Source organism: Centruroides vittatus, unplaced genomic scaffold (assembly GCF_030686945.1).
Source record: "Centruroides vittatus isolate TY-2023 unplaced genomic scaffold, ASM3068694v2 contig_880, whole genome shotgun sequence".
Classification (NCBI taxonomy): Eukaryota; Metazoa; Arthropoda; class Arachnida; order Scorpiones; family Buthidae; genus Centruroides; species Centruroides vittatus.
Genome location: NW_027122572.1, coordinates 202,592 through 220,070, shown reverse-complemented (window position 1 = coordinate 220,070; position 17,479 = coordinate 202,592). Strand labels below are relative to the sequence as shown.

The following is a 17,479-nucleotide window of genomic DNA, read 5'->3' as shown; positions in this document are numbered from 1 at the left end:
TATACGTTTAGGTCACGTGAGTTTTTATAACCAATAGAATTGAATTTCGTGTCTTTAGGTGAAATGTACATGGTAAAAACGTGATTTTATTCAGTTTCATATCTGTTTGTAGCATGTGGTAATAGAACCTTCTCCTATTAAATAAAAAATTGTTGACGACATATTTGGTAAGTTTTAAGTTATATTTTAACCTAATCGTTTTATTAATTGTTATTTCGAATTGTTTTCAACATTTATTCTAATTTATTCACTTAAATTAGAAACGTCCTTGTGATTTTTGAAACGTTGATATTAAATAAGTCATAAAGATGAAATGATGTGTATTATTTCAATGACTAAATCTGCATAAAAATCATTGCATATGGATGAAACTTCATGCTAAAATGCACAACTGTCATGTAATGATACCATTTAAACTGGTTATTATTGATTCAGGTCACTTAATTGGGTAATTGTCTTATTCTGTTCTAACTTTAAATATTCGAATACTGTATATAATACATTAAAAAGGAATTAAAATTAACTTTTCAATATTATAATAAAGGATTGAGAATGAAGTATTGGAATAAATGATTTTTGAAAATCATAAAAATTAAAATAGAATTTGTTTAAAATTCTCACTGATATAAAGTATATTAAAAATTATGTATATAATTTTAATTTTAAAAGAAAAATGTTTAATGTATCAATGACATCAGAATTAGCATTTCACCAATAAACTAGTTTTAAGTTTGAAATGCCAATTGCTATTTAAATTCAAGGTAAGTATTTTGAAAGGCTGACACATATAATTCCTCCTCTGTTTAAATATATTTAAATATTCAAATGTAGCAAATTGATTGCTTTATCTGTTTATTATGTTAATTATATTAATAAGCCTGAGTAAAAGCATTAAACAGATGAGAGCGGTAGTGATTTAAAAATCCCAAAATATAAACAAAATTAAAGAAAAATTTATAATTTCAAAGAACTGGTTGTGTGTAGATTCTTTCTTTTTTATTTGTTTTGTTGTTTATCACTTTAAATTACACATATTTCATTTTTAAAAAATTAAAATCTGGGGAAATCTCATTAAACCAAATATTTAATTAAAACTGCTTTTAAGGCCTCAACTAATTCAAGATAAAGAAAATTTTCTCTATTCTGAAATTAATCTAAATACAGTAAAAAATTTTTTACCTGATTATATAATAATAATAATAATTTGGCACAAAAGGCAATGGGAAACACAATGAAGAATTTTAAAAATAAAAGTAATATAAATTATTTGCATTTATATACAATATATCAATATTCTTAACCATGAATTTTTCATTCTTAAACAAAATTTCAAAAAATCATTAAAATATTTTTAGCATTTTAACTTTCTGAAGCTATAAAACTATATAAAACTACTAAGATCATTAGTAAAGATGAACCAACATGAATGTAAAGAATATTATATAATATTTAACAAAGCTGAAAGCAAGAAATAAGCTGTTTGCACATTCAAAATTAAATTATGTCTTTATCAATGTATACAGTTAAATTTTGAGTGGTTAGATGGCTTGCCTATCTGCAGTTTTAATTTTACATTTTTTTGTTTGTATAGATAGGTTTGTCTGTTTACATAAATAAATTAAAACTATACAAATAGATCTTACAAATTAACTTTAAGATAAGCATTTGTCTTCAAAGCAAGTTTTAAAAAGTGATATTTCTTGTATAGTGTTCTGCATTTATTCTTCTGTTTTCTTGCTTTTTGAAGCTTCTTTTTATTTTTATGAAAACAATAAGTTGTATAAAACTAGAAAAGTTATATAAAACTGTTCTGTCATTTAGAATCATATTATGAATTATTATGAATATAATTTATTTATATTGAAACTTTCAGCAATTTATTCCCTGTGATAGTGAAAATTAAAAAGCATAGTTTTCAGATAATAGAAAGAATTGATGACAAGTAATAAAATAAAATTAAATAGTTTATCTTATATTTTGAAGCAAATACTTATAAGAGAGAGTATATTCCAAATAAACAAATAATTTTTAATAAATAGAATTTTTACATCAGCAATATTCTTTAGTTTCTATAAAATAATAATTTAATGCACTTCAGCAAACTAGTAATATTATTCATACTTTTTAATTATAAATAAATATATTAATGATGATTTTCTAATTTTTGTAGGAAATTTCTAAAATTTGATATAATGATTTCTGAAAAACTGTTAATTGTTCTTGGACTCTTCTTCATCATAAATAATGTTTCAGCTGCACTTAACAAAGATTATTATGAGATACTTGGAGTGGAAAGAACTGCATCTGATCGAGAAATCAAAAAAGCTTTCAGAAAACTAGCAGTTAAATATCATCCAGACAAAAATAAAGGAAAAGATGCTGAAGAAAAGTTCAGAGAAATAGCCCAAGGTATATAGTTCTTTTTCTTCTGTTAATTTTAGTGATTTATTAAATGATTTTTTAAGCTGTTTTTACATACATTGTTATAACAGTATTATAAAAATTTTATTCTACTAATACATTTTCTAAATCAAATGTTTAATTTTATTTATTGTTGGAAATGCTGTACATTTTTTAATTGTGATAATTTCAAATAAATCACACAAAGGATGTTTAAGAGAAAGTTAAATATTAGATAATAATAATTTGTTAGAGAACATTTATTAGAAACCGTAGCTTACATTCATGTAGTCATATAATCAATATATTGTCTGTTCCACTATATTATTATTAGCATTAAAAAAACTATAGCAGATAGAAAATTCTAAAGCATTTTTATTTTTTTAGTTCTATAAATTTAATACGCTCAAACCTGTTTTTGTGTGTTTTTTTATACGTGCAATGTGTTTTGTGCAATTATTTTTGTGCAGTATACCAATTTGATTGAAATTCATATACCGCACACAAAAAATTACACAAAAGAAATCGCACAAATAAAAAATTGCACAAAAACAGGTTTGAGTGTATTCTATATAAACTGTCAGCGCCGGATTAAGCCTCTAGCGGGCCCTAGACAAAATTTAAATTGGGGCCCCATTTAAATAAGTTACTTCTAAACAAATCTTATATAATGTGACATTAGCGTAGCTAGCATGGGTGACACCCGGTGCAGATATCGTGGTGTCACCCCTTTTAACTCTTTTATAAAACACTATTGAATTGTAATATCTTCGCACTCGAGCAACTTGAACGCTACATCGAATATGCGATGTCGCGACGTATAAGTTAGATTTAGAAAATAAATCATAACCATACATCAGTACTACCACGAGAGGCGGCCCTAGGAATATTTCTAGATGGTGCGAGAGATCTCGTGGCGCACATTACTTCTGACGCACGCGATGGCTGTTGACTTTTTTTTTTAGGTAATGGCTGGTCGAGCGGAGCTTAGTAAGAATTGTTAAATACAGCCTTTTCTGTCCTATCGAATTTCTTAAATAATTTTTACTCGTTTTGAAACAGAGAAATCTTTTGCACTGAAGCCGGGCTCCTCCGAATTACGGGCCCTAGACATTTGTCTACTTTGCCTATTTGATAATCCGGCCCTGTAAACTGTACATATAAAACTTATACTCCCACAATAAATTTCAACTCATTTTGATCACTAGAACCCATGCCGACTTGCATCGAATCATTTCCATACATATGGTGCTAGAGAAGTTGCACATATTAGCTTTGTTCGCCATTCTAACATAATTTGTCGGGCTACTAACACGTATAGTTTTTTTTTTTCGAAGATGTCAGTGGAATTACGAAGCACTAAAAAACATATTTTCTTAGTCAGAGAGATAAACCACCAAATCACAGGTGCAAAATTACCGTCAAATTGGCAAGTACTTGCAGTTTTGTTTTTTAACATTCGCGAAGTTAAACTAACTGTAAGTGAAAGCGTAAATCTTGTAATACGTGAGTGTATCATATTTTGGGAAAAAGCTAGAATACCTTCAAAATCTATATCTAACTGTGTCAAGAAATTGGTGGGTATTTATCATGTATGGAGACTCACCGTTTGTGATAACGATCCACCAATTTCTTGACACAGTTTTTACAGAAAAAGACTGACAAAGAATTTACAGAAATTTAAATTTAATACGAGATGGTGCCCAATGCCTCCCTCTAGGATCAAAGTTATCAGTAATTTATAATTATTATAGCCAATATATAACCCGATGTTATACAGCAGTTGATGTAGCTTTATTGCAAAGTATTGAGTTTTGTAAGTTGTTTTGTTAGGTTAAAAAACAAATGTAATGGAATAAGTATGAAATATATGAAATACTACTAATATTTAATATATTCAAAGTAAATAAAAATTACAATTTCATCATAATGATAAATAAGCAATTTTCTACTTTGATTTTAATTTCATTGATTGGATTTAAATGTTGCTGATCTTAATTAAACTTTCTTATTTTATTCTAGAATACTAATTTGCCTTATCATGCTTATTTAAATGTTGATTTTTCTCAATATATTAGCAATGCATTACTAATCAGAATGTTATATTATAGAATCCATTTTGTTTTCTTTAAAATTATTTTAAATTATTAATCTTTAAATGTTTTAAAATCTCTATATCATTTGTCTGAAAAAATATTTATTTACAAATATTTTATTATATTTCTGACTTTTAAATTCTTTTCCCTCCTTACAGCTTTGTCTGTATTAACATAAATTAACTATAAATTTGTTTCAAAAATATTTATTAAAAAAATCCAGCAATGAATTGCTTAGCTTTTCTGGCAACATTTAAAATTCTGGTGGCACCATCTGTTATTTTAAAGCAACTTTTTCTATTTTTAATTATTATAAAATGGCAAAAAGCTTAATTTTGAAGGTAGGGACAGATTTTATAAAAAACTGTAAATGCTAATAATGAGTAAAATTATCATTAAGTCTGACCCTACTTGAGATATGACATGCGATCTCCCTCTTTATCTCCCCACTCCCTCAACCTTTAACCATCAAAATTTAATAATATCAACTTCCCTAATACACAAATCTGCCTGTGAAATTTCAGAAATTTTCAATAAAAAACATGAGATATTAAGCTTCAAAGAATGTGAACAAAAATTGTGCTCTCTCCCACACACATACACACTAAATAACATACATACAGGGAAAAAAACTACAAATTTTTTTGCATTTCTTGACATTTCAATGTTTCCTGAGTTAAAACAAGTAAAAATCATGGGGGAGTCATTTTTTGAGAAATCACAATACTTTCTCTCTGTTATATATAACAGACCTGGGAAAGTAAAAATATCTAAATTTGTGTATAATGTTGCATAAGATTTTTATAATATTAAAGGAAATAATATCAATATTAGAAAATGGTGCATTTATTCTTCCACTGGATATACTGTATTACATATCATTTTTGACATTAGAAAATTTTCTTAAATTTATGACAATTTATTCAAAGTTTGATATTGATGATGATGGGAATGTTGATTCCTGAAAATTATAACCACTGATGATTTCTTATGAATCACTGTTTTTATATATAGAATCAGCAAGATATGATTCAGATATATTTGAAAAAGTATTTAATCCATTATAGTGGTAATTGATATTCAAAAGTGATATTTCTATCAAAACAGTATTAAGATATTACATTATAAAATACAGAAGAAAATAATACTATTTCATTGTTTTTTTTTTTTGAAACATTGCAAATAAATTATATTTAAAATTTCTGTAAATGCATTATATACAGAAAAATTTTCCATTATAGATTTCTTACATTCTATTGCTTAGATTTGATACTAACACAAAAAATGAATTCAATGAAGTATACAATTTAATCTAATTTAGTATAAATGTAACAATTAAAATAAGTAGTATTTTTAATTAAATTTTGATGAAATTGATTATTTTAATTATTTTAATTCTTAATGTACTGCAGTCTTTTTCCTTGTCCTAATTTATATAAAAAAGAAAAGAAACTGATTTTATTCATGTGATGCATTGTATGTGTAGATATTTTAATTTCCTGAAAATCTTTTTATATTTTGATTATTAATTTTTTTTAAATGTAATAATAATCATAATAAATTAATCATTTTTTAAATGCAAATGTGTGAATAACATTAATATTAAAAACTCTGTATTTAAAATTAAAACCTAATTGTATAACATTATTTAAAATAGTAAATTTGATTATGATAATTTTGTATAAATAATTGTTTCCAAAAGAATTTTAAGATACAAATATATTTAATTGAAGATCACTTTGAAAGCATACTAAAGCTATATGCTTTCAAAGTGATCTTCAATTAAATATATTTGTATTTTAAAATTATTATTATTATTTATATTTTAGAAAAATTGTATAATTTTGATATTTTAGTGAATTTACTGAATACAAATTCACTGAAATATCAAATTTATACAATTTTCAAAGTTTGATATTTTCTTATTGATTGAATGATATTAGAGAGGATATTTTTTTTGGATTTTAATCATTATCAGTCTGGTATGTTGTTGATGTTGTCAACAATTTTTGATACTTCGAAAGAATGTCATTTGTAAAAAGTCTTTGCTCTGAAATAATTACAAAGAGAAATGTGTTGTAAATTTTGAATCTATTATAAATGTACAGTACATTATTTACTGTAGTTAATTAACTTTCATTTCTCACCATTTTTTTTATGTTAGCAGTAGTATTATTTGAATACATATACAAAGAGTAATAATAATATCATGGTGAAGAGAAAGTTTATATTAATTTTATTTTTAGAATTACAAATTTAGATTGTAATGCTTTCTGCAATTTACAAAATAAATTTGAAGATAACTTTTATTTTTCTGAAAATTTATCATAACTTTTACTAGTAAGAATTAATAAATACATTAGTTTATTTTTACTTCCTCTTTCAATGAATCTCAATAAGCATCTATTGAACTTTTTGGATTCACAGAATGTAGCTTGGAGAAATTGACTTAAATCAGATTTTTCTGTAATATTCACAATCAAAAATGAATGGCCTACATTTGATTTATTTTGGAAAACTATTAGTTGTGTTATTGGATCCAGCAAATTATTATTGTTTAAATGTTTTTTCTTATAAGAATTTTAAGTATTTATAAAAAAATTAGCTGTGCAATGTGTGTTTATATATAATTGTCAGATATATTTTACTTGAAACATTATAATTTTAATTACAGCAAACGAAAAAATTTTTGACATTTTGCAGAAAAACTTTTTATGATGATGCAACAAAAAATTTTATTTATATAGACTATATATATAAGTAATGTCTTAGTTTTTATTAATTCATGATCATTTCAATTTTACTTACAATAAAATTAGTTATAGTATTAAACTAAAATTTATAGATATTTTTATTAATAATTATTTATTGACAAATACACCTACAACTGCTGTAAATGATCGGGCTAAATTTTGGATATATGATTATAGATTAGAAATGAATTTGGCACTAGAGTTAGGCATTATGTGCCATCTCTTATTAAAATTAATAATTATAATATTTAATTAATTAATTTAGATTAAACTGGAAGAAAAGCAGGAGTTGCCTTATGATATTGGGTTTTGTTTGATGTGCATATTTGTAATTATTTATTGCTTTACTATTAATGTAATTGGGAAAAAGTTTAACTCCTGTTTAATTAGATTAGAAAACACCTGTTGGTTCATAATCAGCATATGATATTGAATATAAATGTATTTCATAAATATTTTTCAAACAAAATTGATTTAATCTGTAGTACTACTATTATCAAATGGCACGAATCAAGATATCCAGAATAAACTATTGATTTACTTCTTTAAAAATGTTTTAATCAATATGTTTGTATAATTTATTTCTGTGAATCATCAATATGGAATGTACAATTAATAATTAGGAAAAATTAATATAGTTGATTAATTTAAAATATTTCGTTGAAATTATTTTAAAAGTAGATAAATTGTAAGTAATTTTTAGAAAAGATAGGATCTGTTTTCATTTAAATAAAATTATATAGTATGGTGCAAAATAAATCACTGATTCAAAAAACTCCTCTTTTTGTAATCATTTCTCAATGATTTGTTTATAGTTGCAAACAATATTGCAAAATATCTGATTATTCAGATCATAAAGGAGATTTTTCACATCATTTACTTTTTTGATGTGATTTTACATGGCCAGTGAGTTTACCTGATTTGACAGCATTTGGATTTTCTATATGGGACTGTTTTAAAGGAAAAGGTTTACATGAATAATCAACACTTTGTAACAATTAAAGGACATCCAATATGAAATTGAAAATGTATTAATAACATTAAAAATATTGCAAAATATAATTGAAATCATTGTAAAAAAGGTTCTGCTTTATTTTAATGCTTGAAGTATACATTTATTGGGTATCATATTCCACATGTGATAAGAAAATTTTAAATGAAAATTTCTTCTTAGAGTCCCAGAAACCCAACTTTTGATAACTTAACATTCTGTAAAACTTGTGATATTGTTAAAAAAAGAAAAATACAGATAATCTAATTTGTACCTCTATGACTTACCACTAGGATCAAACAAATTATTGTTCACAACACTTGATAATAGCATCAACTCCATGTGTTAACAAAGAATATAACCCTTTCTTCAAGATGCCACTGCAAAATGACAGGATGTGAATATCATTAACTCAAAAATGGCCACTGAATAGCCAATATTTTTTAAAATTAAATTTTAACTACAAATAGAAATAGCCACTATTAGTATATATCTAATAGGTATATAAATTTGCATATAGCGCATATAATACCTTTACAAAAATTCTGCTATTTAGATGACCATAAAACTTCTCACTTTGGTAACTCATCACCTCCTCAATCCACATACAGAAAAGTCCTACAAACTTAACTTAACCTTGAAATTAAAAAAATAAATTCTCCTTTTGTGGTTTCCTGTATAATCATAATAAATTTGAGCTTTTTTTTTTAATTATCAATTATTTTAAATAATATCAAAATGCAAAAAGCATCATTGTATAAAGATGTAACAAAATGCTGCTTGTTTGAAGTATTAAAAATATTTTGTGTGGTTTTAAGCAGTATTTTCTTACATTCATATTGTAAATGGCCATAGTAAATGAATATACTGTTAGGTATTATCTGAATTTTAATCCTTTTATGGGGATAATTATTCTTAGTTTTTTCATCGATATAAATTATTACTTTTTTCATTTATACACCATGTTAAGGTATATTTTATAAGATTTTAGGAATATGATAAAATAACAATAAATTTCATCAAAAGAAATAAAAATAATTTTTAATGAAGTCTTTAATGAAGTATTTAAATACAGAAAACTAATGAGAATTTATTTTAGTAGTATATATTTAATATTTTAAATTCATAAAAATATGTAATTCTTAATATTATATATTTTATTAAATATGAATTTTAATAATAATCTCAAAGTATTTTTTTTTTTAATTTTAGCATATGAAGTATTATCTGATACAGAAAAAAGGAAAAAATATGATCAGTTTGGAGAGGCTGCATTTGAAAATGGTGGAAATGGTGGTCCACACAATTTCCACTTTAATTTTGATGATTTCTTTCATCACTTTGATGATGCATTTGCATTTCATTCTGGCAATCGTAGAGGACACGAAGGACATCATCATGGACATGGTTTCAGGATGCCATTTGGAAGCAATGGAGGCTTTTTCAATTTTGATGATCTTTTTGAAGATATGAATCCAGGGGCAGATATGTTTGAAGAATTTGGAGGCTTTGAACCATTTGGAAGTAGAGATTCATATTTTGGTGGTAGTCATTTTAGTAATGATATCCATAAGGCACAATATCATTCTTACCAACAGAGATCAAGTATGTATATAAATTTTTATATTTAATATATAATTTTTACTTAAACTCAAATATCATTTTTAGCCTTAAATGTTCTTTGTCAAATTAATCCAAATTTTTAAATTAAGTAAATTACAAACATTTCTCCAGTACAGTACATAATACATGATGTAAGTAAAAATTTTATTAATAAGAAAAGTTTTAAAAGTTAACAAAACTACTATAAAAATTATTGAATTTTATAATTCACTTTAAGTCCTGACTCTAATGATGTATAACATCATCACAATTAAAATATTTGTCCCACAATAAATTTCTGAACAATAAATTAAACATTTTTCATTTTTATGTGAGGTTTTATTAGGATATGAAAGAGTCAGCTCAAGAAATGATCTATATAAACCTAACTATTATTTATGATATCCTTTTCTAAAAGTGTTGCATGGGTCTCAATAGAGTACCTTCCACACACTTAACCCGGCATGAATGAGGTGAGAAATTGTTACATCAGCTATGAGGCGGGTAGGAGATACCCGAAACTTTGATGCCGAATTTTTGATACTATAATTGTATATTAAGTATATTTTTACTTGGGATAATTATAATAGTATCCATTTAACAAATAAAATACTATGTTTAAGATTGAAAGGCATGTTTTTTTATTGAAATAACAAAGTGTCTATATTTTCTTTGAAAAAGTACAAGTTTTGGAAGTTTACATTTTTTCCTATAAAATTCTAACAAAATTACAACTTCTTCGGTTAATCAACATAACTATAGTATCTTTTAATTATAAAAATAGAAAAAAAAACTAAAAGGTCTTATGAGATCAATTAGCACAGCACCATCATTACACCTACAAATCAGCACAATCTCCACACACAAAAATTGCATGCTCCATCCATATTGGCTTCTCACACTTCGAACAGCAATGTTTTGTTTTCCTATCTTTTTTTTTAGTACAGTCACCACACCTGACATATTTACCAGCCATGTATTTGGGAACTGGTGATGAAGGTTCTCCCAGTTGATCAGCAATCCTCTTTTGAGTTTCCCTTGGAAGATAAACATTTTGTTGTCTAATGCAAAGACTATCGTGTATCAGATTCAAACCGAAATTACAAATGAAGTCTTGGTGCTTTATGCATGTTTTTTCACCTATGTTATTTTCTCTGTATATTATGTTACCATTTATGGCAGCCATATTGAGTATACCGTAAAAAATCGTCATAGGCCGTTTGCTGTTGCGTGAAACATCATAAGTGGCATTCAGTTCATCTGCGACATCAACATCGACTTTAGTTGTGTTATAATAAGTAATCATTTCTGGTTTTCTTTTATCACCATCAATTCATCTATATTTTTATCATGGGGGTAAAGTTGACATTTTTTTAGGTATGTAGGACACCAATGTAAAGTACTTGAATTCATAGTTTTCTAATAATTCTTGTAGCCAATGTTTATTTTCTTCATAAGACATCTTGAGAAATCTAAAAATAAATCTAAGAATACTATAAATAACTATAACTCATAAACTTACTGTTGACTCAAAAATGTAACACCGACTACGAGGTCGGGTGTGACATACCCCAGCCACTTTTGCACTTGTGTATCTCCCGCTGAAGCCAGTGCAACACTAAACTCAACACTGCATCTTGCCCCCACTCCTTTACCTCCAGCTACTGTGAAGACAGGATTTGCATGGCAAAAATAACATTAAATAATCTGCGTTTAAAAACTTCTCGGGTATGACATACCTGACCTCACTCATGCCGGGTTAAAGCTTTTAAATATATTTATTTTCACAATGATGAGAAAAATACATTAACTTTTGACTGCATGTGAGAGAGAGAGAGTTTATATTTACAGTGAGTGATCAGATAATGAACACTTTTGTAAAAGATTTTTATGTTCAGACAATGAACACCTCACAGAACAAACACAAGAAAACGCATTGTAAAATAATGAATACCAATTAGTCTTCCCTTGGTCTTCAGGCAACAATTCGAAACTGTTCGGAGCACAGGAGACGTAGACATCGATGCTCAATTTGGTATATACTGATCGGATAGTATTCCTCCGAACTTTGAAAACTCTCCCTTGTAATTCCAGCTTTTTATTTTTCTGACAGAAACAATTCTTTTATAGTATTCACAAGACTGTCGGGTGGACACTCGTTAAGTATTGCGTGGGTGTTTATTTCCGAAAGGTGAAAGTATAATAGCAAAGATATAGTGTGCAGGTATCTGATGTTGCTGGACAATATGGCTTGAACAGGTCTACAGTAGGCTGCAGTTCAATCTTACCTAAGAAAGATACAGTATAATCAAGATGATTCAAGCAGCTAAAGGAGTGACAAAAATAACATCTGAGAAATAAAGAACATTGAAGAGCTCATAATGAAACCTGAAACTGATCTGATGACAGAAGAACATTAAGAACTCTTGAATGAAGAAACACCAAGAAACTTGGCGAGATATGTTTTCTTCTGAAAAAGAGGATTAATGCCGATATCTGGTATTAAAGATTTTATGAAGTAGTGGGAGAATGTCAGAACGACTGTCTTAGCATGGCATCCAAACCAGGTTGAGTTTAATAGGCTCAGGGATTGCTACAATTACAATGCTATTAATTAATTCTGAAAAATCCTGAAGAAAGAAAAGCAATTTACACTGGGCAGATTCTTTAACCCCCACAAATGGGGAAAAGCATGACTAATAAAAATGCAAGAGTGTGTATATATGTATTTTTACTATTATATATAAATAAATGTAGTAAGAAAGTATATATTTTTGGGGGTCTCCAAACAAATTAATCAAATTCCCATAAGAACCTATGGTAAATCAATAATCGGTTAATGAACATTTGGAACAATTTGGATAGCGAACAAAGTCTTGGAATGGATTATGTTCGTTAACCGATCACCCACTGTACATAATATCTGATTAAACAAAATTATGATATTAGATTATTGTTTGAGATCTGTAGATAGATTGCCCAAGTCTTTACAATTAATAGATTTTGTCCTAATTGGCAAGGTGATGGCTGATGAAAGATTGATGGCAACTAATGTGACATCATTTGATAGCTGGTAGGTAATAGATGGTCGACAATTAGTTGAAGTGTCGCATTTTAGTTCTTTCACTGTTTTGAGTAATTCACACTCTTACTCACATCTGAGGTCTACCAGTGGCCAAGACTAATTTAATTTTAAATTCTATTCTTGGTGATTCTTTTTTCTTATGGTGATAAAGATAAAACAACATACTTGATGTGAAAAGTTTTAAAGTTTAATAGCAAGATAATCTTTAAAGTTGACTATATTAATTTCTATAAAAATTTATAAAATATTAATTCATAAATATGATTTCTCACTCAGTTTGTATATGAAAATACACATATAATTACTAAAGAATAAATTTTTTTTTCAGGTAGTGGAGGTAGATGCCGAACAGTCACACAGAGAGTGGGTAATATGGTCACAACGTATACACAATGTTCTTGAAAACCATATTTTTTTCTGATTTTGTAAACATTTAAAAACCAAAATTATTTTGCAAATTATACCTAGGGATTTGCATTGCTCAAGAAAATATCTTCAAAATTCTCTTATTACTAGATAAGAAATTTATAATAATTAACAAATTAAAAATTTGAAATAAATTTGAATCAGTTTTATTTTTAGATCCTCAGTTTTTCTGTATAATGTATTCATGTATTTATATAATTTAAAATAAACATATTATCTATAAATTAAACAGTATTGTTTTTATAAAACATACTGTTTATCAATAATTGTTTTTTTGGTTAATAGTATTTCATAAATTATTATTAAGTAATAAAACTCAAGAGATGACTGTTGTGTTCTATCTTTAACAAACAATAGAAACATTTTATTGATATAAGTGAGTTAGTTGATTAGTTAATCCTGTTTTAGTCTTAAGCATATAAAATTACTTCTTTTATGATAAAAATTTTCTATTAATTTATATTAGGAATTTTTTTCCTAAGTTTTTCCAATATTTCATTTTTTCTCTTGATCTTCCTTATTCATTATATTTAAGTAGACACTTGTAATATCTGTTATTTATCTGTTTCAATGTTTATCCTTATTGAAAATTCTGTAGTATTTTTCTAGTGCAGAATATCTTTTCATAATATTGAGATATGTATCTATGAAGAATTTTGTATTGAAATTATTTTTTATAGCATTGTAATATTTCAAAATTAGCCAAACAATAAGCTTCAAATGATTTAAATTTATCTTTAAAATATAAATATTACTTCATTAACATTTTAAATTATAAAAAAAAGTTGATTGTAAATAGGTATAATACAAGAGTAGTAAATTTATATTATTGTTAAACTTAATATAAATTCCATTAAAAATTTTTGCATATTTAAAATTTTAGTTTTTTTAAATATCAAATATATCTTTGGCATTTACTTAAAAGTAGCAGGTTATTATCATTTTAATTGCAATTATTCTTTCATACTAACTGAAATAGTAGAGAATATTTTCAATATTTGTTTCTCCTCTATAACAATTATTTTTCTGTCACATATATTACATACCATTTATAGTTATACATAATAGAAAAGTCTAAAGACTGATTTTAAAAAAATGAAATAAATATATGTATGAATATTTTATATAAAATTTGCTTTAAATAGTCTTGCCCTTTAATTTATGCAGTAAATTGGTTCTAAAACAGTTGTGTAAATCAAAATTGTGTGAACCAAGATGACATTTATAAAGGAATAGGTTGTAAGATTTCACATTTTACATATAAATATTAGTCTCAGTTTACGCAAGTTTGATTTGTTCCACGAAAGTTTTAAATAAATTACTTTGTAAATTTGAGTATTCAGCATTTAAGAAATGATATGTGTAAATTAGTGCAGCTTTAGTTTTTAATAGATAATGAAAAACAACTTTTCACTAAAATTAACATTATTTTTAATTGTATAAACATATTTTTAAATAAGAATTTTCTTCGTGAATTCATACCAATAGATATTTTTATCATATTCTAAATAGTTGCAATATTGATGTTGCAATTAAAATCTGAACACTTTTGTAAAAGAATATAAAAGTTGTGTAAATAAAATGCTGTATTTATAAGGTAATAAATTGTAAATATTACAATAAAAAAGTTATTAATAAATGTAAATATAATTTATGTTTCTTTGTATTTACGGAGATGTTTGTAAATATATAAATTAGAAAAATGTATACAGTATGTTAAAAAAAAATGCACAGATTATCTTATGTACACATTCATTTTAATTTTACAAACTATTACATTTTGATTTCTGTTATCTTTAATACTTTTGATTGTAAATTCTTATCTGATTGAACTTCAAATAATTTAAAATTCAACCAGTATTATTAAATAATAATTTATGTATTAACAGTTTTTATGAAAATAAATGAGCAAATTTGTTCAAAAATATTAAGAATGAATTGTTTTAATGTCTTAAGAAAAAATTGGATTATGAAATTAACAAAGTTTTATTTAAAATTCTATTGAATTAGCATTTTGCAAATTAAGCTCAGTTACTGATAGAATAATTAAGTCTGCTAAACATAGCAGTTGATAGATTAGAGAACAATTTTTGTAATAAAATTATTATTATTGAATTTCATCAAGAAAAAAATTTGTTTTTTCTTATGTAGGTACAGTATTTACTGTGTATATCCTCAATTTTCATCTTTGGCCCATAAAGCCTAAAATATGTACTATGGTTCTGTACAAAAAAGTTTGCCAACTGTTCTATTTGTTATAGCATATGATTACATTTATGTGCAATATTTTCAATAAATGAATAAATTTATCTTTGTGTCAAGATTATGCAAAATACAATTTCTAAAACAACTTATTTAACACCAGTAGTTAAATAAGTTGTTTTAGAAACCCAAACAGTAGTGTTTTCAGTTATAATATTTTGCATAAAGCTTTATAATAATTATATCAGCTTGGCTATCTCTAACATTTCCTTGAGAAACTCAAGGAAATGTTAGAGATAGCCAAGCTGACATACAAAAATGCCAGTAGCTTAAAACATTTCACAAAGTTATGTATGTCAAAACATTTAGTACGTACAGGCTATTTGATGCCACACTAGATATTCAAGACATGACGATACTATTTCATCATGTATTGAATATTAAAACACTTTTTTAATACTATGAAAAGAGTGGGCTATTTAAAGTTTATACTATTTCAAAATAACATCAATATCATGCTATAATGTTCATATACTGTATAACAAAGATTGAATAAAAAGTAATGTTAGGCATCTGAATTAGGAACAGACCTATTGGTATTGATTAGGTTGTAAATTGTGTGGATTTTATTAAACTGTTTTAGGCAAAATGATTTTGGTTTTGGCAATGGGGAATTTTTACATTTTAAAATATTTATGGTCTTTTTTTTTGGGTGTACTATAGATTACCACCAATGGAATTTCAGGACTTTGATTATATATTTGAACTCGGGGACCGAGACGAGTTCAACGGTACCCTATTTTTGGACCGGACACGAAAAATAAAAAAGTTATCATACTATTTTAGTGCTCTCATGAAGACGGCACCATAGTTGCTAGTACTGCCATTTTGCGGTAAAGCCTGCAAACCATGACGCCGGACTACGGTCATCTCCAGGAGGGTTAAACACGCGACACGAGAGCGGAGAGAGCGACGCGACTTCCGATCATCGCGCGATCGCCATTTCGGTTAATGTTACTTATGGCAGCGAACATGGCGGCCGTTCCCACTGTTCGTGCTCTCAACTGACCTCCCGGAGGGGAGCCGCCGGCAGGCCGCCATGTGCTAAACGTCACTAGTTATTGATTCATGGTAGTTCTTGAACAAAGTAAAAAAGGGGGAAACGTCTACTAAAGGCAAGTGACGCGACTCCCTATCGTTGCGCGATCGCTGGAAAAAAGTATGATAACTTTATTATTTTTCGTCTCCGGTCCAAAAGTAGGGTATCGTTGAACTCGTCTCGTTCTCCTGAGTTCAGATATATACCCAAAGACCGAAAATTCCATAGGTGGTAATCTATAGTATCCCTTTTTATTAAAAGAAATGTAACGAAATTTGTATAACAGTTGTTTTATTTCATTCTTGTTGTAATGCATAATAGAACTGAACTTTGAACCTATAATTTCTAAGCTGAGTCGATTTTTGGTGATTTTAGTATCATCTAATAAAATTTTTGATACATCAGGAAACAATGCATCTAGTACACGTAAATCGGTTTGGGATTATTATAAGGATATATCAGTTGTAACGTAGGCAAAAGGAATGAACAACGATGCTAAACTGTTTCTTTGCAACAGGTCGTAGAAACGGAGGAAGTGGTCTAACAAAAAACGATTGCCATGATTATAGCCACGGTCTCCTAGTTTCTTTACAAAGATTTTACTTTCAATACTTACCTAGTTATTTAAAAACTCTAATTTTTAAATCTCCCTGATTATTCTTTAAAAACTTTCTCTTTCAGTGCCCACAGGACATTTTCAGCAAACCCATTATGGGTTCGGCTACGCCCACAATTGGGAGTCGGATAGTGAGGAAAAGAGGCCCGACATATTTGGTCGAACTCCCCCCCGAAAAAGTCCTGGGGGTTTTCGGTCCATCTGGAATC

The 17,479-nt window shown here is 26.9% G+C and overlaps 1 protein-coding gene across 2 annotated transcripts; it reads left to right on the top strand.

The window, feature by feature from the left end:
- Window positions 1-46: 46 nt before the first annotated feature.
- LOC136983329 (dnaJ homolog subfamily B member 9-like) lies at window positions 47-15,287 on the top strand. 2 transcript variants are annotated; one of them, XM_067280022.1, is made up of 4 exons: window positions 47-167; window positions 2,171-2,409; window positions 9,453-9,845; window positions 13,256-15,287. In XM_067280022.1, exons 2-4 carry the CDS (start codon window positions 2,193-2,195, stop codon window positions 13,327-13,329), a joined length of 684 nt encoding a protein of 227 aa, XP_067136123.1. In that variant the 5' UTR covers window positions 47-167; window positions 2,171-2,192; the 3' UTR covers window positions 13,330-15,287. The 2 variants fall into 2 exon arrangements, with proteins under 2 accessions (XP_067136123.1, XP_067136122.1); XM_067280021.1 differs by lacking the exon at window positions 47-167 and adding an exon at window positions 369-448.
- The last annotated feature ends 2,192 nt before the right edge of the window (window positions 15,288-17,479 follow it).

Bases quoted from the DNA above. Each gene is read 5' to 3' on its own strand.
- LOC136983329 (XM_067280021.1), top strand. From the start codon at position 384: ATGCACAACTGTCATGTAATGATACCATTTAAACTGGTTATTATTGAT. The intron at 449-2,170 runs GTAATTGTCTTA...TAATTTTTGTAG, and splicing joins GATTCAGGTCACTTAATTGG to GAAATTTCTAAAATTTGATA. The intron at 2,410-9,452 runs GTATATAGTTCT...TTTTAATTTTAG, and splicing joins GTTCAGAGAAATAGCCCAAG to CATATGAAGTATTATCTGAT.